Below are 20,278 nucleotides of genomic sequence, written 5' to 3'. Positions count from 1 at the left end.
CAACTAATAATTCAACCTAAAGCTTCTTTTGTACAAATGAGTTAAATGTTGTTTCATCGAGATGTGGATATCGATACCATCCGAAATCGTCACCCCTCTGCAACCTAATAACATAAGGCGGCGGGGCAATAGTAACCAATCACACAACAGACAAAGGTTTGTGCTCCGGGTTGCAGCAGCCTCATGAAAACAAGGCTCAAACTATAATAAATGGAGGTAGTTTTCTACAATATCACCCAATTGGGATATGTGAAGTTAATTTAACTATATAATCAGGAATATTTAAGAGCTTGTAAAAAAATCATTATATCAAGATTCTTACGTAAAACATTTTCATAGCATAACAGCGATGTAACCTTACCCTCTATACCCTTCTATTTAGACTAAATTCTACAATAGTATAATAGTAATACAAGCATATAAAAACGATCGTCCGTATAAATTGTAATAATTGTAAAGCTTCGAAGGGGTGAAGGGGAGGCCTTTGTATCTATCTGCATTTCTACTCCCACTCGCAGATGTAGAAGCCAGATACAATGGCTCTAAAATAAGGTGTGCAACAGATCCACGGCAATGAGTATTAAGGACTACTACTGTTACAATATTCTCATCGTGAATAATCTATCTGATCTAGTTCTAAGTTCTAACCCTACAGCTAATAGTACAGAACGACCAGAACAACCAGAAATACCCAAGACCATCTGATTGTCCAAATCAGTTTTTGACGCCATCTCATGTCATCCCATTGTAATAAGCCACCAACACCGCAAAGCCCATGCCCAATATCCCGTCCCGTCCATAATATTACAAGCCCACCATAATTAATTGTTGTCCACTCGATTGCAATTCTTCAATCCAGTTAACACACAGATGGTTTCCCGTCTGCAAAATCGCAATCCCCTGTTTTTCGATTATCGACGCGAGTAAAATTCTCATGGTTTTTGTATTCGAGCCAAAGCTTGTCTCTTCCAATCTGCGAAGAAATGCCAGAGCACTTTGTTTCTCTTCCGTCACCCGAGATGCCATACCTGCCATAAAAATAGGGAATACTATGAATCTAGACCCAAGACACCCTAGATCTATCATCATCTTGGTTATCAAGATTATCTCTCTGGCACATGTAGAGAGTTGTTCTTCCACTTCTGCTGCTAGTACCAACGATTGACCTTGATACATACTTGTGTGATAGTAGATTTTGCAAGCTCGATAAAATAAGTGTACCTAACTCTGTCAATGGGGTTCCTTCTGCATTGAATTGAGGGAACTCACATGTGTTCTACAAGTAAATGGTCCGCTTGGAAGTTTTGCCAATTCGCGAAGCCAGCTTTCTTCCGGTGTCTTCGCCTCTAGAAATCTAGACCAAGTTTCACGGAATTCCATCAGAAGTATGTGCAACTCGTGCATGGATCTGCATTCATCCATGTTCACTTCGAGTCTGGGCTTTGAGAGATCTTGTTGTTCAACTTTCAATGCCCGTCCCGTTTGTGCCATTTCAAGGGCAATCAGAGTTAGTTCTCGATTCATCCTCAACAAATCAGGCATCTGGCGAAATGCTTCCGGCATAATAATCATGTTGATCGATTGGTTCTCCAGAGCGTCTTCGGGAGGTGGCAGCATGTTTTGCTCAATAATGGTTTTGCTGAAAGACCCAGTGCCAGTAGTGGTCAGAAGAGCATACATGTCAACATATAAGGTATACTAAGATATTCATATTAGTGATTGTCTATTATGGAGGCAAATACAATTAGACGGCAAGTCGCCTACAATCAGGGTTTTCAATGGTCGAGTACATTCAGAAACTTCGAATGATTTGAGGTACGGGACTAGCTTTGAATGTTGTACTGATTCCATCATGGGAAGCTGGTATCAAATTTGCCAATCAGGAATATTTGATGTCTTGAAGAGTGGGTACCGAAGCATAAGGCCGGGGTCTGGATTTTGAATCCAAGAACAAACATTTCATTACACTTACAACAATAATGAATCCATGTGGCTCCTTGCCATAAGCTTTCTGTCGAAGCTGAAGAATAGATTGAATTCTGGAGGAATGCTGTTCCCACATGTTCAATGTACGATGTCCGGTCGCAGCAACCTTTGCACCATTCGTTAATAAGTGTGTTTGTCAAAGGTTCAAAGATATCAATCATGATTCTACCTCGAATGCGAAGTGCTTCTTTGACTTACCTCGAACAGTAACAGTAAATAGTGCGTGAATAGCGCCCCGTCAGAACGGGCGTCTTCCTCAGTTTTAACCGAATTGCCCAACGCGGTAATGACCATGTGGTATCGTTCCCTTCCGTTGATATTAGCTCTCAATGTCAAGTACCAGGATTGCCAATTTAATTTGTGCATTCTCACGATGATGACAAGGCTGACTCACAAAACGTCCTCAAAAGGTATATGATTCAATTGAGATAGACTTAGGGAAGACAAAGCTAGTATTGCGAGATACAACTTCTCTATAAGTTAGTGTCTGGATTTGATGCCATTGTTTTCACTCACAGGAGAGTAATCTGCAGAATATCTTTCAAATATATCTGGCCCCGAAACTTGTTCAGCCAACCAGCATATTTGATTCGCCAGTACATTCCGATAATGATCCAGTAGATGTGAGTCTGTGTCTCTATTCACAAGTGTGGTGGGTAGCCCGCCGGGAGATAAAACATTTTCCATGCTGGCTTTCCTGGAGAGTGGATTTTCTGACTGGCAACGACTACCCGAAAATCCTTCAAATCTATCTAGGATAACGACATCTGGCCTGGTTGACTGGAACCGCTGGGCGGAAGGATATCTATTCTTACGAAACCCATTCGGGCGTGAGCTTTTGGTGTGGTACTCTGCTAAGTCATGAAAACTATGCGGCATTAAGGCTAAAGTAAAAGTTCCCGGTGGATAATAGGAAGCCTTCTTCTCACGTTGCTCGTCGCTTGGCAATTCGGCATAGGGTGGTAGTGTGTCAGGTTCCTTTGGTTTGTTGTTTTGGGGAGGCGCAACCGAAGCGGATGCTGAAGATGTCAATAATAAGACTTTTGAGAACAAGGTAGTTCCGTTAAACATACGATTCCAGACCAAGCTACTGTCCAAATAAACCCCTGTCGTACGGGCTACAATTTTGTTTGTTTCATGCTTGAAAGTGAGTCTTGGTTCCCAGTCACTGTGCTGGTCAGTCATTTATCTACACACAGAGAAGATGAGGCTGTACCAATGATGAAATAGACGACGACATTGCTAGAGATGTGTCAGTAATATGATACAATGCATGATCCCAGTTGAATAGCTACTGACTGTGCATGTGGGCTTTGTTTCGTCACACTTGACCTCTATGCAACGAAAAGTATTAGCTGTAGTCACCAGTATGGAAAGTTTGGAGGGATGCGGTAGAATACGAACTACGAGCTCTACATGTCCTACACTTGAATTAGTTGGTGTACAAAATCCGGATAGACGAAAGGCATACCAGCATCCTCCTTTCGAACGCATAGACGGATGATATTTGATAGATTTGCGCTGTAAGAAACCGGCATGAGAGGCATGATGATAGGGTTGATCTACATGATTTGGCCACAAAGACCGGAGCGGTACATAAAGTCGATCGGTCATCGGGTCGAGGAGGAATGGCCGTCAATCAGGTGCACTGAGTATCAAATGCTGTTGTTTTGCACTTTGAGTGTGGGAGATCTGGCCTCGAATCACTCGGGTCTTGTTTGTGAATTCCTCAGAAAGTGTTCAATTCTTAAGACACCCAGCCAAAGTGGTGACCAGCTGGTCGCTCTTTCCGGAACCGGTATTTGTGAAAACTGCACCCTCTGTGTACGTGCAGGTGCCGGCTCAGCAGGTCGCAGTCAGCGTCGAGATTTAAAGGTTGCGGAGGAGAGTGGAATCAGAAGTTTGCTTTGGATGCAAACAATATCTCTTTCAACTGGATTATGGAGGTGCTTGAAGTGGAACGTAAAGGTGGTGTGAACTCCTCTGATTTCCATGGTCTAGGGTTAGGCTAGGGTCACCCATCATGCACAACATTATCATAAAGAGGGTTCAGATTAGCAAAACGGCACTTAAGCCAGATCGATGATTGGGAAGACCGGGCTTCTGTCATGTTGACTACTGTACTCTTCGCGCGCAAGTAGGTCATCAAACCACAAGCATGACAATTTTTCAATGGAGAAAGCTTGTATAGCGAAATACAAATCGCATATTAGTGGTTCAAGGACGGTCCGTTCTAGCCAAGATAGATACAAAGTAGTTAGTTGACTGTTGATCGTCCACCTGGAGCTCAGGGAGAAGATCTGACGATGATGATGATGTGGTCCAAGCATTGCTTTTTCTCACGGGAGACAGGGACAGGACACCCGCACTGCCCATAATGATAAAGAAGCCATTGTATTTCGTATGGCATCTTTTGACTGCTTCAGTTCAGCTATAATGTCGGTTTCCATTATACTCCAGCTGATCGAAGAAGTGAAATGGTTTGCAATACTCTTACAACCAATTAAAGAAGTACAGTCTGGAAGACTGTGATGCATAGAAAATTAACTTTGTAGATCAGTAACTGGAGATGTTGGAAGTACGCTATAATGACCTACCTAGCCCACATGTGACATACTATACAAGATCTGAAAATATCAAGGTGCCTTGCTAATGAAGATTAGCTACCCAGCTAGCAATCAACCTTAAAGATAACTAGATAAATGATGGATATGAGTGAATGGACACGTAGGTATCAAATACTGGAACTTGAGTATCCTAACTTATAATATCAAACTTGTTCGATATTATACTTGTTCAACATTGTATGTGTATGTATGCTGTGTGTGTATGCCACTGTGGTGGTTCTTCTCGAAATAGAGTTTTGGTTGACGAAATCTAGACTTTTAGACTTTTAGAATTCTAGATTCATCATCATTTGGACGATAGACTAGCTCGACTAGTAGTAGTTAAATGGATGCCTACGAAGTCAAAATTAGCGTGGCAAGTCGCCCAGGTTGTGAAAATACCTAGTAGGTACGACGTAGAGAAATTGTCGGGAACTCAAGCTTTCGAGATTCGGGACGTCGGAGAATAATAAATAAGCTGTCCTCGAGCTGTCCTCGAGCTGTCCCACTGACCTAAAACCTAAGGCATCAAGATATTGTCAAAATTACACCAATCTCTATTCAGCCTAGCCTTCCAACTAGCTCGGACCCGCCAAAATTTGTGAGATATAAGAAAATTTCCTCGCACGTTTAGAGACCTCTTTTTTCTCCAACTTATTTTTTAAGTGCGGCTTGGTACCTCGTGTTTTTCGCGCATCTGCTCGCCATGATGTTAACGAGTGTCAATGGTACCATAGATCGATCTCAATTGCAACCGCTGCTTTCTCTTTAACCTCTTTCCGCGAATTCGAAACTTTTCGTCGAGAATTCAGGCTGTGTTCGTCGGTTTGTCTGAAAGGGCCCAACGGATAACGGTTGGTGGGTGAGAGGATGGAGAGAGTTCGGACATTCTTTATTTTAATATCGTGTTGGTTGTCGAAGCAGAAGCAGATTTGATGGACTGCAAGAATCTTGGCGGACAGTCACAATTGTCTGGGTAGCATCCAAAGACGCACTTCAGGTCGCGCGCCAGTGAAGGTAGAATCTTGCGACTAGATTAGAACAGATTCGGTTTGTCTTATTTTCATCGTTTTTTGGAAAATATATTGTAGCTTAGTATTTCAATTGAAATTATTACAATCACTTATAGTCATCGACGTCAATATAAAGGCCAATTTCGCGGGAAAAGGATATCTTCATGATGCTGATTCATAAATCATGCTACTTAAATGCCATGCACAAAAGCGCCCCAGAAGGCACATCTGTTAACGCCATCCCATGCCTATCATTGTATAACTATACCGCTCATCATCGTAAACAAATCATACTTCATCGTCTTTAATGGTCATGGTCAATCTTCTCCAGCTTTCCTGGGTCGCGCTTTTCACCAGTTTCCCCAATAATTCTAATCCGATCAATGCGTACCTTCTCACTGTCTCCATCACCGTCCACAATGAAGAATACCAAGCTTGTAACATTCTGAAACTTGACAAAGCGGAGTGATAATGTAGCAGTGCCGGTCGAATCCCAGTCCTTGGCTTCCAGTGTGATGGTTTGTGTCTCAGGAAGACCGTCAGCTTCGTCAAAACCAACAGTGTGAGCTCGGTTTGTGTAGATCTTGATAGTCTTTGGTCGCATTGGCACTTCGTCATCATCATCATCCTCGTTATCAGATGCTGAAGGCAGGGAAGTGATCTGTGGGACAGGAGGTTAGCCTCAATACTTGGAAGCTATGCGCAAATAATAAGTGCCTCTTACCTGGACACTATGAACTTTCAACATGGATTGGAAGGGCATAAACAACATGAGCTGCTCATCCGTGTCACTGACAACCCAGTCTTTAACCTTTGAACCTGCCGCCTTTCCATTCGACAAGGCACTGGGCTTGCTTGTATCAACCAATGTTCGCACAGTTCCGAATTCACTGTCGGCGTTCAACAGTTCTAGACCCTTGATATCAACCTGGTCAGTCACATCGTTGTAGCCTCTTGGAAGAGCTCCTGCGCGCCAATCGCCAGAACCAGAATCACTTGCGAATCCCGACGAAGAATCCCCTGAATCATCTGCCTCTGCAGCCAACTTTCTCACAATATCTTGTAGCTTCTTTGGATCAGCACCTTGGACTTTCTCGACTTGCTTGCCCCCCTTGAAGATCATGAATGTTGGCATACTGTCGAAGTTGTGTTAGCAGATGCTCCGTATAAATATCCCGAACTATCGACTCCATCCACTTGTTCAGCAATGTGCTATACAGGGAAAACATACGCAGTGATACCATAGGTGGATGCAATCTCGGTCTGGTTGTCAACATTGACCTTTGTGAATGTAATCTTGTTTGGACGTGATAGCTGCGCAGAAAGCTGCTCGTACATAGGCGCAATAGCCTTACATGGTCCGCACCAATCTGCGTAAACTGTAGAAAGGATCAAGCATTAGTGAGGTCCATACCAGTTCATAGTAGTACTGCAAAAAGTGATGGAGGGGCAAGTCGTAATGAGAGGGGCTTTCGGCGGGGTAGCTCACAATCTGTCACAACAATCTTAGAGGTCTTCAGTAGATTACTGAATTCGGCTGGTGACTTAACAACAACTGTTTTCGACATCTTTTCTGTCTGTAGATAAGGTGCAACAAAGATGCAGAACCAAAGGACTAAAATTATTATTATGGAAAAGGTGTCGGAGTTGGTTCTTGCCGCTGGTTAGAAATCAATATCTGGTCATGTGATGTAAACAACACTTCCATTTATCTCCCATATTTTCTTGAGGTTGATACTATGGTAACGTTGAGACATTGAATAAAAAGGAGTGAAGTTTTACTACCTGAGTAGGTAGGTATATAAAGACCTATCTAGGAGCCTTTATCAATCAAACTATCATCTGAACATTTCTTTATTCATATCTCAAATCTCATTTCTCATAGCTAGTGCTTAGAAGTCCCATTGAATATTTCACGACTCGAGTCACCAACTGAGTTTGAACAATCTACAGCCAGGAGTTTGGTCAGAGTTGATGATATTGGCTTAATCCTGAGGTACTTGGAAGCTTCCGTGTGACCTTATTTGAGGTTGTAGTACATAGGCCACCAATCTGTCCAATGCTAATCCTAATCCTCCTGTGTCATGAATGATGTTATCCAATCCGCCAAATACTGCAGCGCAACCCATTACAACTTATCGCAACTCATCTTTGCAATCCCAACCATTTATCAAGACACCATGCACAAGACAATCTAACTCCTCTGTCTATTCTCCCTCGTTCCTTCATTCTTTCCTAACAGCTTAGCTGCCCTCTCTAACCTGTTTTTTCTTTCCCTCAACCCACCCCTCACACTTTCCTCACTACCATCAAGCTCCATACTACTTCCTTCATCCCTCTCTCCGCTTCTCTCTCTCCCCACCAAGTTCCTTCCTCTTTCGAGCTCATCCTTATCTCCCTTGATCTTCAAAGTATACATCCCAGTTCGTTCGATCTCTCCTTTCACCAATCCAAGTTTCCTGCCTAAGCTCACGCTCCTGCTGCTCCCACTTCTGCTTCTGCTTCCGCTTCCGCTTCCACTCCTACTTCCATTTCCAACTTCGTTACCACGGCCAGAACCGCTCCCGCTGCCACTGCCGCTATATCCCAATCCGAGTACCCGCCTCCAAAAGCTCTTTGGTCGCACAACCGGTGCATTCCAACCCATTTCTACTGCCACACCTGATTGCGATGATGTTTGCGACTCAACTTCGCTCCGCCAAATCTCGATACGGTTGCGTGATATATCTGGCATTTTGAGTATAGCTTGAGGAAAATTTTCCGACTAATAATTTTGGTCTTGATGGATTTGGAAAGAGAGGACGACTTATAAGTGGCGCATATCGACTTCGAGTGACAGAAGGTTGTTTTGAAGAATTTGAGATATGGTGATCGTGATATTTAGGGTCAGCTGCTATTTACGAGCTGATTGAAGCGGGTGATAAATGGTGAATTAAGTGAGTTAATAGAACTGTGGAAATGCTGTGTCAGCTCAGTGAATGAGCTGTGCTTAATTTGAAGGGGTGTGGTGAAATATAAATGGTTGGAAAGCTCGCAGAGGCTTTTGTTGGCTTTTATGGGCTCGTGGGGGAGCATATGATCAGTGCCGACTCGGTTCGGCTCGAGATGCATGAGTTTGAACGTCATTTCGTATATTTGTGTCGCATCCTCTTTGTTCTTTGAAATGTTTTACTGAAATAACTTACGAGATATTTTCATATTTATAGCAGACTGGAAATTTCTATCACGCTTCGCAGTTCTTCATTTTCTAAGTGGAATTCGAGTGTATAATTCAAATCAGATTATGTACCGAGAATGTAGGTTATGGTTTCACTGAATGATATCGAACAATCAGCCACATTCTACACCAGTGAATTTATTATTATTATATTGTTTAAATAGCTCGACCACCTTTTCAAATTGTTATGTTAATGATTTAAATCTCTCAAAGGTGGGAAGAGTCGAGCTTATCCTTTGTTAACAGCCGAGAGTTTGAAACTCGTATGATTCTCGTTGTCTTAGGCGTTCTTGATCTTCCCATAATGATGGATATCGATGATCGTTGTCAACACCGTCGACCGGACCACTTTTGTGCGATAGCTAGGAAGGGTCAGGAGTTATAGGTGGAGTATATCAGTGGTTGGGGAAGAATGGGGCCAGAAGAGTTACAGAGGGGAGACAATACACTGGAGGATGTAGATGATGCTGATAGACGTAATGGGGGAGATCATTAGAGTTGTTCGAATATCATTTTAGGAAGGATTTGAGAGTGGTGTATAGCATGTACACTAGGCTCAAAATCCGTAGGGGCTGAGGAGTTAGTAATGCAGTCCTGCTGTTAAAGCTCTTTTCTAAGAACGATACGCAGATATGGAGTATATTATGGGCGGAATAGTCACCAAGCTTGGCTGCAGAAAGCTCTACAGCCAAGAAAAGGTTAAATTATAGCTTTCATTGCTGAACACAGCTGAATTAGAATTATTTTTCCAAGAGACCATGTAGCTGGAGGAATAGCCTCTGCTACTTTATATCAATTCCATAATCCCACGTTGATACTTCAAAACCTCAATCATTTATCCATAAGAGAGGAAGTAGAATATCATGTTCCTCGTCTTCATCCTCATTATCATCATCCTCCTCGTCATCATCCTCATCTTCATCATCATCCTCCTCCTCCTCATCACTATCAAGTATCCCCAACTCCTCCAACTTGTCCACCCCATTTCCACCACCCAATGAAAGTCCGCAACGAAAGTCGCCCAGAGCTCCAACCCCGTGGGAACCGCCCACCACCCCCAAACCCCCCTCGTCTTCCACAGCCCCACACATCCTATTGCAAAAAAACTCCCCACAGCCCCATTCACAATAGCAGCCGCCATCTTCTCATCCTCATGCTCAGCCTTGAATAAAAAAACCCCAAAAGGTGTCTTGATTCCTTCGGTCTTCGCTCGTTCTTCCCATCTCTGACTCCGCTCTCGACAATGAAAACACGCGAGCTCATAAGCCCACATGTAAGCTGAGGGAGGATGGTTCTCGAAATTGGCAATGAGAAAATCGCGGTAGAAACTGTTGCGGAGACAAGATGCGGAGAGATGGGTGAAGAACAGTAGGATGAGCCAGCCGCTGCGTTTGAGAATGTAGTGATCTGTGTTTGGCATGGTGATATTTGGTGTGCTTGTTAACGAGAGAGTTTGGAAGATTGTAGAAGTGTTTTTTTGTGTGCGGTATAGTGATATTCTCTTTTCTAATAAGGTTTTGAAGAAAAATAGAGTAGCCAATCCTATATCGAGAATAAGTTCGGCAATGAATGGTTGATGAAATTACGGATGCGCAGTCAGTTTGAAGAATTAAAGATCAAGGAATGTTGTGTCATTCTCAAACCCTAGAATGGTATTGGATACTTCTGAGATGGAGAGGAGATCATTCCGAGAACTAGCTAGGTACGAATTTGAACTTGAAACTGGACTTGAGATACACTTCAACGTCAAACAGAAAGTGCAGAACAAACAGAAGGTGCAGAACAAATACATGCTGTAAATCGAATTGCTGAACAACCTGTAAAAATTTGAATTTTTCCAAACATCATCTCTACTCTTTCCACTCCAACACACAACGAAGAGTTAAACTTTATTCTCCAAATCCTCGCCCTATCAAAGTGAAATTACTATAATTCAATTGCGGATTTCAGCTTGCAAATTACACATCTCTATCTCTCGATAGCTTTCGCTATTCGTACACCTCAAGGTCTCCAACAACTTGTGGATTCCGAATACTCAAGACTCTCTCTCATCTAGTATCTTTAATAGTTTGTATCAGACCTGCAAAGCAACCTTGATCCATTTGTATCGACGTGTCTCCTGGGTCTTAGACCAACAATCGAGTTACATTTTCTACCTAGTATGATGATATTATATTGAGAAATCTATTAATAGAATCGACATCATTGATCTCATTAGTTCAAGGTAAACTGGCAATTTTTCACTCTTACTCTTATCCTTTGATCTGTGATCGCGACAGCTTTTTCTCCCGAGAATCTTGCCTACGATGTCTCAAACTCCCTCTCTTTTCTAGAGTTGGAATGTTTCTGTTCATTACTTGATATAGACACTTGAGCACTAGATAGTAGATTCGGGAACAAATTCGCGCAGCAAAAGTAATATTCTTCGCTCCATACAAATTACAAGAGAATAAGCAATGATCATTGCACTAGCATATAACGAGCTCTTGACACGAAGAATGATTACAATAATGTTAACATCACAGCTCAAGTGTTAGATTCTTGAGCAATGACTGCCCAGACTTCTTTAATCTTGTCTCTATCACTGTCACAGCGCATATGATGATTGCTTTTTGTCGACATTCAACCACCTTAATATTCAGCCAAAACTTTGAGAAATCCAAATTTCGAATATCTAACTGTCCTCGAAGTAACAAGTGATCAACTCGTCCATCTCTCCCATTCAAAAACCAACCACAACTACAACCACAGCTACAATCAAAACCCACAATTCCCTCCCCCAAGTCCCAATACTTTCAATCAGACACCATCTCTACATCCTTGATCGGATTCCTCTCAAAACCACAACCCCATCTGATCAGCCCCAAAACCGCTTGCCAGTCGCTTAGCACTAACACCCCCCTTTTCCCCTTTCCCCTCTTCCAACCCTCCGTTACATATACATACACCCCACACAAATCTCCATCAATCTTCTTGTTTGTTTCTTTCCATTCTATCCCCATCCTCATCCTCGTCCCCCCTCACCACTTCACCCCACCCCCTTTCTTCTTCCCAAACTAAAGCCTATCTCTAATCCCGACTTTACCGTGTTCATCCCGATGATGTCAATCTGATATAATTTAATCCCGATTAAATCCCAATCCAATCCTGATCTAATCCCAATCTAATTATATGTAAACTGATACAATACTTCGCATTCCTCTATAACAACCCATCCAGTTGTTGTAACTTATATCTCACTCTCTACATTAATCATTCGTATGACATCGAGTGAGTGTATATATAGGAATTTGTAAGATAGGATGTAAAGATAGACAAATTCAAGAACAAATCCAAAAACAAATTCAAAAACAAACCTAAGAAAAGACCCAAGCAAACAGCAACCAAATACCAAAAAAGCAAGTAATTACACAACTACAAACAATCTCCTCCCTCTCCCTCTCCCTCTCCCTCTCCCTCCCACACCCACACCCACACCCACGCAAACACAACAACTCTCAAAGACTCAAACAACGCGAGTTGACACCCAACTCCTTCACAATAACATGATATGATATACATGGTTCATCTGTATCTGTATCTGTATTATCTGTATCTTCTGTATTTGCACATCTACCTACTCCTACTCCTACTAAACCACCATCAACCCATCGCCATCAACATCCATCTCAATTGCATGCTCGAATACTTAATACTCAATACTTTATACTATCATACCATACCAATCAATCCATGCATACAATTATTCCACGCTAACCCATATATCCATATATATATGCACATTAAGTCTCTCTCTTTCTCTCTTTCTCTCTTTCTCTCTCTCTTTCTTCTTCCCATCTTCAACCCTTTCACCCGCCTATTCTGATTTGAATTGATTCACGCAACAGCCAACCCACCCATACGCATAAAATATCCCATCCATACAATGCAATGCACGCACCCCGCACCCAAAAAGCGCAAGATCAAAATCAAAATCAAATCCAATTATGCAAAAGTCATCTCAATTTCCTCCTCACCCCCACCCCCGGCAAATTCATCCTCATCATCATCCGCCCACGCATTTTTTTCCGCCACATATCCCAATCCCATTCCCATCACCCCCCAAACCCAATCCGACTCCCACCCCTGTCCCCATTCCAACAGGTAATGTAGAAGCCGATTTTAATTCCGGTCTTGCAATACTCGATCCAGTACCATCGAAACCACCTCCAAACCCACCATTGCCATCAGCTACATGTCCTAAAGAATGGAAACTTGTATGCCCTCTTTCAGGTAATCTCGTACTACTAACATTAGCCGAATGGGGAGGAGAATGATACGCAGTATCAAAAGTCATCTCAAGTTCTTCCTCAGGTTCCTGAGCTAGATATGGTGAATGTCTCGAGAGATCTTGTCGAGAATTCGAATTTGAATACGAATATGTTGAGCCTGCACCAAATCCATTCGAAGGACGAGGAGAATGACCTGGCGAACGATAATCATACGCATGTAATGTTGTACTCGCATCGTCGCTTTTTGTTGGTCGAAGAGAATTGCGTGGACTGGATTGCGGACTATTAGATGAAGAGGCGAGGTTGAGTTTCATAGGTGGAAGTGTGGATTTAAGTTCTTTAACCTCCATATGCTCTTTACTACCACCATCGGCAGCAACTCCACTGGCGACTTCTGCACGAATAGCATCGATATCGAAGAGAATACCATGATTATTTCCTTGGCTATCCTCTGTCCTAGATCGACTTGAATCACGACTCTGCTCGTTCTTTGAACTTTCTACATATGTCTCCCATTCTTTACGTTCGACGGCCGATTTCTTCTTACGACCGAAGAAACTAAATCTTCCTTTTCCTTCTTTCTCTTTCTTCTCGAATTCTTTTCGGGCTTCCTCGATTTCATTAATAAGTTCCCTCTGTCTCTCTGCATGATTTTCCGGGTCCGGATCTTCGATTTCAGTGAATTCATCGCTCTCAACTTCCCATCCCACCTCTCGAAGAAGTTTGGGCATGGCAGTACGATATGCCATATGTCCCGGTACCAGATCAGTAACATCCACATTCTCTATTCCAGGGACATTCTCGACCGGTGCAAGACCTGCTACACGTCTAATACCACCACTAGTAAGACGGAAAAGATACCCTAGAATCCAATCATTCCTTGCATATCCATTGACAAATCTACCAGCCACAACGGATCTAGCTTTTAGGTAGTCGTCCTGATTCACCACATTAGGTGAACCAAATAGGTAAACATTTTGAACCAATCCATAAGCGCCTTTCCTGGCGAGTTCTTTTAGACATGAGAAAATGACTCGAGAACCAAGGGAATAGCCCACGAAAGTGATCGGTCTTGTACCAAGATTTCGATCAATAAGCGAGTCTGCAAGAATGAGACCTGCTGCATTTGCACGGTCAAGAGAAACCGTCCATGGGTTATCGATGAGATATGATAGTTTAGTTAAAACGACCGGTAATTGTAAAGCAGCCATCAAACCAATAAGGATGGTACTCCCAAGAACCTGTTGAAGACCTTGAGTTAAAGCCTTAAATACGTTAGTATATACCGTATGTGCTGAGAAAATTAAACCTTACCTCTGTTGCTAGAATATTAATGGTATCTCCCATACTTGTAAGCATTTCCGGCTCCCAAAGAACGGAATATATATCTCCCATGATCGGATCAACCGTACTATATGGCAAGCGTACGTCATCGACTTTACCCGTCATCCATCCCGAGACTGTAACAATTAAATTGACTCGCTTGTTGTTATGCAATGGCCTATACTCAAAAGTTTTGACTGCTCCAGTTCTACGATTTGCGGCTTTGATCGCAATGATACCACCTGAAGTAGCGGCACCCGTTGTGATGATAGCAGCACCTGCAGAACCAGCAAGGAAACCACTAGTACCTGCTACACCGATGGTAGTGAAACCAGCAGCGAGACCTGCTCCTATAACCGGTGCCAAGAGACCTGCGGAAAGTCCGATAACTAAACTTCCACCAACGGTAGCGAGACCCATCATCAAATATCTTTTGTTGAGAGCCATTTTTCTCCTATTCTCTTTATGATCATCCTCATTCCAGTTCTCCTTTTCGGCTGCTTGTTGCATTTCCAAGGCATCTGTCACTCGTTTCTCGAAACGACAGATTTCTAACCAGGAAACTTCCATATTATCACCAACCTTTTCTAATAAAGTTCTAGATCGTGCATCATAAACTGAGTCTGCAATCAAAGTCAAGAATAGATCACAAAGAACAGTCCAGCGAAGATCGATATCAATATTCTTAGTAGTAGGAAGCTGTGAAGGAGTGCGAACTTCAGGTAAATCTTGGCCTTCATGGTCTTGGTACGGTAGAGGTACAGGAGCCGATTCTTCCTCATCATATCGCCGAGGAGTTTGTGGACTTAGAGGTGATTGTGGCAAGCGTGGAGACTGTATGGAATCTCGTGTTAATCGCGGAGATGAGATGGATTCCCTAGGACTTCTACCTGAAGCAACCGAGTCTCTACTTGAATGAGCTTTCTCGGCCATAGGATTCTTTACTCGTGCATTTTGCATGAGAGTCCCTGTCAGATCTGAAGGGACCACTCCATGTTCAGCCAATTGCTCAATCATGATCTGTTCATCTGTACTGATTTCCATATGCGCATAGAGCCGAACCATCATTTTTTGAGTCCACATTTTCATAGCTTCGGCTGAAACTTGCAATTCTTTCTTGTTTCCCTTCTTTGCCGACACCAACAATTCCTGTTGTTCAAGCATTGTAGATAGAATAAGTCGAGTCATGCCAACATATGCAATTCTTTGCCCTTCTGTCAAAAGATCCTTGGTAGCTTGCATTTGAGAAACTGCATCTCGCTGCTCTTCATCTTCCAATTCTCCAGCTCCAGTGCCATGAACATCTTTGAAAAGGTATTGTGTATTCTCATCCAAACTCGTCGCAGATTGGGCATCTTCTTCTAGTTGAACTCTGGTATATCCTCTACCGGCACCACCTAAACCTGCATATGCATCCGCTTCTTCATCAGATTCATGTGCCTCTTTCGCAATTAGCCTATTGTCATCATCATAGATATCGTATGGGGCATAAGCTGGCATCGTTTGCCATTCGTCGTCTTCTTGAGGTGGACTTTTCGGGTCAGGTACAGTGGTATGTTGATGCGACCATTCTGATATTCCCTGGCTTGATTGTATCCGACTGTTCCTGCTATCCACCGTGGGAACCGCATGGCTGTTGCCACTATTATTCTCCAAAATCTCTGCGGAATTTGGTTCTTCTGCAGGCTTCGCAGACTCCGAGGATTCCGCCAGATCTTCTTTACTTTTAGATTCGACTTCTTCGATTGTTTGTTGAGGAGCCGGATGTCCATGAGCTGGCAAGTCATTATTCTGAATTGTCTCGCGGAGTTCTTGAGGTTCTGGATTCGTCGTCGCAGGAGATGGAATTGTTTGAACAACCTTGAGTTTCTCTTCCTCTTTATCTGACCCGTTATCCTTTACATCGTCTGCTTTTTCTGCCTCTTCCTTAGCACCATCCGCATTCTTCAACCCATTCTCTTTGGTTTCAGCATTCTGATCTTCAGGGACACTCGACTTATCGTCCGATTCGATATTCTCCAAATCTTCATCATATGCTACCGGTTCTGGAACAACTCTCTTCTTGAGGGGTAACCCGAACTCATCCAGTTCTGCAGGTCCATTTTGAACAGCTGTACCCGGTCCCACAATGCCATCTTCCTTAGCATTTATGGTGGTCTCATCACTCTGTGGCATATTGTTTCTAGCACTTCGACCACCACCTTGACTCACAGGGCAGGTGGCGTCTCTAACAGTTAAATCATCTAACGTCACTTAGACATTCGTTGTGAAATTATCAAATCTGTTCTTGCGCGGATCCATGGATTCTGAAGCACAAAAGTGTTCCGAGGTCGATGCTCTGTGCTTTGTATGGATTTCGTACGCCGGGATTTGGGGATTTTGGAATGACCGATGCACTTCCTCAGTGAGTGAACCAGTAAACGATTGGAACGTGCTTTCTAACGGGTAAGGGTATAGTAATGATTCAGATGTTTTATTACTCATTGCTTATGGGCAGCGAGGACTTAAATACTTGAGAGTAGTTGTAACTTTTGAGGAATCATTGTGTTGCTATACTTTAAATAGATTTGACCTTTACTTGATATGTAATTCGGAGGTCATTCTCTTTGTTCTGTAATCCAGGGGGTCGGTCAAATGCGACCTACCTACATGACGAATTGGAGTTGTAGTATCGTACTTCCTGATCTCTTTATTACTGTAGCTTCAACAACCATAATCATACAGCTTAATTCCAATTATTTGGGTATCATTCTAAGTTGTAATTAATTTATATGTAATTGTCTGCTCGATATTCCTGTATATATTAAGCTGTTTCATCCATTTTCTCACTTGAAATTGTCGTTTCTCCATCAGCTCCATCCTCTGCCTTTTTCTTCGAGTGTAGACGTTTTCGTTTGCGTTTGACAGGTTCTGTACCATCCGCTCCCGTATCATTTGCATCAGCCACTTTGCTTGACGCATTAGGCTTCGTACTTCCCCCCTCAACCTTCTTTTTCTTCTTCATTGCCAATGGATTGGGTCCTTTTGGTCCTGGTGCATTCTTCTTCTTTTTCGCAACGCCTTCCGATACACCCATATCTTTCTTTGCTGATTCTTCGTCATCGTCCTCATCGCCTTCATTTCTCTTCCTCTTGAGACTTCCCGAAGCTCTTCCTGACTTAATGCCTTGTCTGAATTTCGACCTCTCTTCTCTATCTCTCGTCTCCGTAGATGTTTCTGCCATGGGTTCCATAATCATAACACTCCTGTTGATATAAACCAGAGGTACGCCCTGAATTGCCCTCATCGCCTTCCTCACTTCTATATCTTGACTTGCTACCACGTATCTGTGTTTATTGGTTCCATTGTCTTTGCCGTCAACGACTGCTTTGATACAATCACGGGCAGAGAGAGGTTCGGGATAATCTTCTGGGAGATGACCGCAACGGCGTCGCTCGTAGGTTTTCGCTTTGTCGATGAGATAAGAAACTCCTGGTTCTGATGAAGCAGCATATAAATGGCGCATTGAGCATTGTGTAATCACTGAACATACGTTAATAATTAACGCGACAGGGCATGAATGTAGATGAACATACTAGGCTTAACTTGACCATGAAGTGTTCGCTCTAAACCCCCGACCAAGTCCATCTTAAATCTATCGGCATCCTTAATGATATCTGCGTCAACTATTGAGAGAGAAAGTCAGTCATTGAAACGAGCAATAGTACTGATGCGCAACATTGGGGGGCTCACGAAGTACTTGATATGCTTCACGGAAACCAAAGCTCATGCCATACTGCTGCATGAGCTTTTTATATTGCTTCGCTCTTTTTCCTCTCATGTTTTTGAATTTGTCAAAATAGTTTGAGGGTCATTTGGTTGAGTTTGGTAAATGGTAAGAGATGTGATGATGAAGATTGATAATTTTTTTATCGCATAAATTTAACGATAAGGACTTATCAGGAACTAGGGTGGGTTTTCCCAATGGCCCAATGGCTTCCTGGTGTTTGCAGCTAGCCATGCTAAACCAACAAGTCTAGAACCAAAGTATAGGAGTCTAGCGAGTACTTTCAAGGTCTCTACTTGATATTATATGAATGTACAAAAGTCTATATACTGCCTAAATAACAATACCTATTACATGGATGGTTCCTACGCCTTGTTTTCCTCCTACCCGCGAACCTCCTTACTTTACTCTTCTCTTGTCATAATTTCCATCCTTTGCAGGTTAGAATCTCTTGTTCGGTGTTCTTCCCCCCCTGAATATTATCTCTACATGCCTCTTGGCGCGAGTTGCTATTGCGTGAAGAGCTTCTAATTACTTCAATCCCGTGGGCATATCTTATATGCCCCAAATAACTCAACCTACACAACTACTTTACTTCATCCGTTACTGCGTTTACATAGAGCTGCAACTACACTTATGTCGTCTAGTTTGCCTAACACCCAATTAGTATATGGTATACTTTTCAGCCCATTTTTACTCACCTCCTTCCATAGCAAGACCTTCCTCGACAGCATGCTCCATGAAGGGACTCTCTGCGAAAGGATCTTGCGCGATCACTTTCGCAGCTTTCATGAGCTCATCAGCTACGAATTGCATACCGCCTCCCGCACCACCTTGTCGATCTCCAGTACTTGCACCTCCCTCACCTCGCTCCCACTTACGAATACTGCTTACAACACTTTCAATTATTTCATGCTCCCATAGATTGTCAATTACGCCGTCAGACATGGCAAGAACGACATCATTTTCCTCAATTTCAACCTTTTCCATAACAGCATTATTAACGGGCGTATCGGGGCTATTTGTACCAAGTTGTCGAGGGCAGTCAAACCAATGCCATTGTTCTGTAGTTTTGAAAACACGTTCCTCCTGTTTCGGTCTTATGACTAGGACTTGTGAATCGCCAATGTTGGTAACGTAAAGGAGAGGAGTAGCAGGCGCGGTAAGATCTGTATCATCCAATTTATAATGCAATTGTGCTCCGGTAGCTGTCGTTGTGCCTTGCCATTTATTCGGACTCGTAGTAGCTTGAATCGTTTGCTCATATGCCTTTTGTAGATAATCGATAGGATTCGGCTCGAAATACTTTCCTGCAGGTCGAGATCTTCTTGCGTCGTTCTCTACTTCCGCCGCCCAAAAGTGTAATATTAGCCTTGACCATAAACTGACAATAAGTTAGCACTTCAGGGTAAATCGTGATTTCAGAAAGCCACAAACCCTGCGTGACCACCTTCTCTTGTTGACCAGGCGCCGACACCATCATTCGCGCCAATAAAGTAGTCACTTGAGTAAACCGCGTCATCACCATTGGTATATCCTCGAATTACCTCGCCGTTCACCGAAGGTCTTCTATCGCGACTCCTATGATGAGTACTCAAAGGATCGGAAAAGGAGCCTGATGGAGGTGATAGAAACGGAGGAGGAAAAGGTCTCGGCTTTCTTTTAGCAAATAAGGCAAGTCCAGTTTCGAATTTAAATGGAAGGGATTCTTTTCGAAATGGTGGGATATCGACATCTGCAGATGTTGAGAATGCCAATTCAGGGCGCCATCTCGGAGAAGTGTGAATGAGAGTACGACGGGATTGATTATGTATAGCTTGCGCAACGGGTGTTCGACAAATCGACCTCCTCATCCCAGCGTCGTGATTAATGCACAGAGGAGAGAAATTACCTCGTGGTCAAGTTGATGGAAGTTGTCGGGATATAAATCGAGAAACTCCTTCACAAAAATTGCACTCTAGACGATAAGAACCTTTCATTACACAATGGACCAACCGCGATAACGAATCAGGTACGTACTTGACACGTGATAGATGCCATAAATAGAGACTTCTTAAGGCTGAATAAAAAGCTGTGGATAATGACAATTTGTGTGG

General features: G+C 42.9%; 7 protein-coding genes across 7 annotated transcripts; all 7 read right to left on the bottom strand.

The window, feature by feature from the left end:
- Positions 1 to 804: 804 nt before the first annotated feature.
- On the bottom strand, positions 805 to 3,600 carry EAF01_010008 (uncharacterized protein; the record flags this gene model as incomplete). Its single annotated transcript, XM_038918264.1, has 11 exons — positions 805 to 1,221; positions 1,270 to 1,598; positions 1,957 to 2,092; positions 2,185 to 2,293; positions 2,381 to 2,454; positions 2,503 to 3,005; positions 3,060 to 3,154; positions 3,203 to 3,228; positions 3,286 to 3,320; positions 3,391 to 3,407; positions 3,458 to 3,600. 11 exons carry the CDS (start codon positions 3,598 to 3,600, stop codon positions 805 to 807), a joined length of 1,884 nt encoding a protein of 627 aa, XP_038766234.1.
- Positions 3,601 to 5,746: 2,146 nt separating this feature from the next.
- On the bottom strand, positions 5,747 to 7,173 carry EAF01_010007 (uncharacterized protein; the record flags this gene model as incomplete). Its single annotated transcript, XM_038918263.1, has 4 exons — positions 5,747 to 6,266; positions 6,330 to 6,741; positions 6,837 to 6,984; positions 7,095 to 7,173. The coding sequence occupies 4 exons, from the start codon at positions 7,171 to 7,173 to the stop codon at positions 5,910 to 5,912; spliced, it is 996 nt and encodes a 331-aa protein (XP_038766233.1). The 3' UTR covers positions 5,747 to 5,909.
- Positions 7,174 to 7,799: 626 nt separating this feature from the next.
- Positions 7,800 to 8,339, bottom strand: EAF01_010006 (uncharacterized protein; the record flags this gene model as incomplete). Its single annotated transcript, XM_038918262.1, has 1 exon — positions 7,800 to 8,339. The coding sequence occupies one exon, from the start codon at positions 8,337 to 8,339 to the stop codon at positions 7,800 to 7,802; it is 540 nt and encodes a 179-aa protein (XP_038766232.1).
- A 1,310-nt stretch (positions 8,340 to 9,649) lies between these two features.
- On the bottom strand, positions 9,650 to 10,242 carry EAF01_010005 (uncharacterized protein; the record flags this gene model as incomplete). Its single annotated transcript, XM_038918261.1, has 2 exons — positions 9,650 to 9,889; positions 9,937 to 10,242. The coding sequence occupies 2 exons, from the start codon at positions 10,240 to 10,242 to the stop codon at positions 9,650 to 9,652; spliced, it is 546 nt and encodes a 181-aa protein (XP_038766231.1).
- A 2,625-nt stretch (positions 10,243 to 12,867) lies between these two features.
- Positions 12,868 to 16,591, bottom strand: EAF01_010004 (uncharacterized protein; the record flags this gene model as incomplete). The annotated part of the gene is made up of 2 exons (XM_038918260.1): positions 12,868 to 14,358; positions 14,408 to 16,591. 2 exons carry the CDS (start codon positions 16,589 to 16,591, stop codon positions 12,868 to 12,870), a joined length of 3,675 nt encoding a protein of 1,224 aa, XP_038766230.1.
- Positions 16,592 to 17,219: 628 nt separating this feature from the next.
- EAF01_010003 (uncharacterized protein) lies at positions 17,220 to 18,236 on the bottom strand (the record flags this gene model as incomplete). The annotated part of the gene is made up of 3 exons (XM_038918259.1): positions 17,220 to 17,938; positions 17,992 to 18,081; positions 18,149 to 18,236. The coding sequence occupies 3 exons, from the start codon at positions 18,234 to 18,236 to the stop codon at positions 17,220 to 17,222; spliced, it is 897 nt and encodes a 298-aa protein (XP_038766229.1).
- Positions 18,237 to 18,778: 542 nt separating this feature from the next.
- EAF01_010002 (uncharacterized protein) lies at positions 18,779 to 20,035 on the bottom strand (the record flags this gene model as incomplete). The annotated part of the gene is made up of 3 exons (XM_038918258.1): positions 18,779 to 18,834; positions 18,884 to 19,566; positions 19,620 to 20,035. 3 exons carry the CDS (start codon positions 20,033 to 20,035, stop codon positions 18,779 to 18,781), a joined length of 1,155 nt encoding a protein of 384 aa, XP_038766228.1.
- Positions 20,036 to 20,278: the final 243 nt, after the last annotated feature.

This window comes from Botrytis porri (assembly GCF_014898465.1).
Source record: "Botrytis porri strain MUCL 3234 chromosome Unknown BPOR_015, whole genome shotgun sequence".
NCBI classification, from domain to species: Eukaryota; Fungi; Ascomycota; class Leotiomycetes; order Helotiales; family Sclerotiniaceae; genus Botrytis; species Botrytis porri.
The sequence above is the reverse complement of the archived record's forward strand: the minus strand, read 5'-3'. Positions and strand labels throughout refer to the sequence as shown.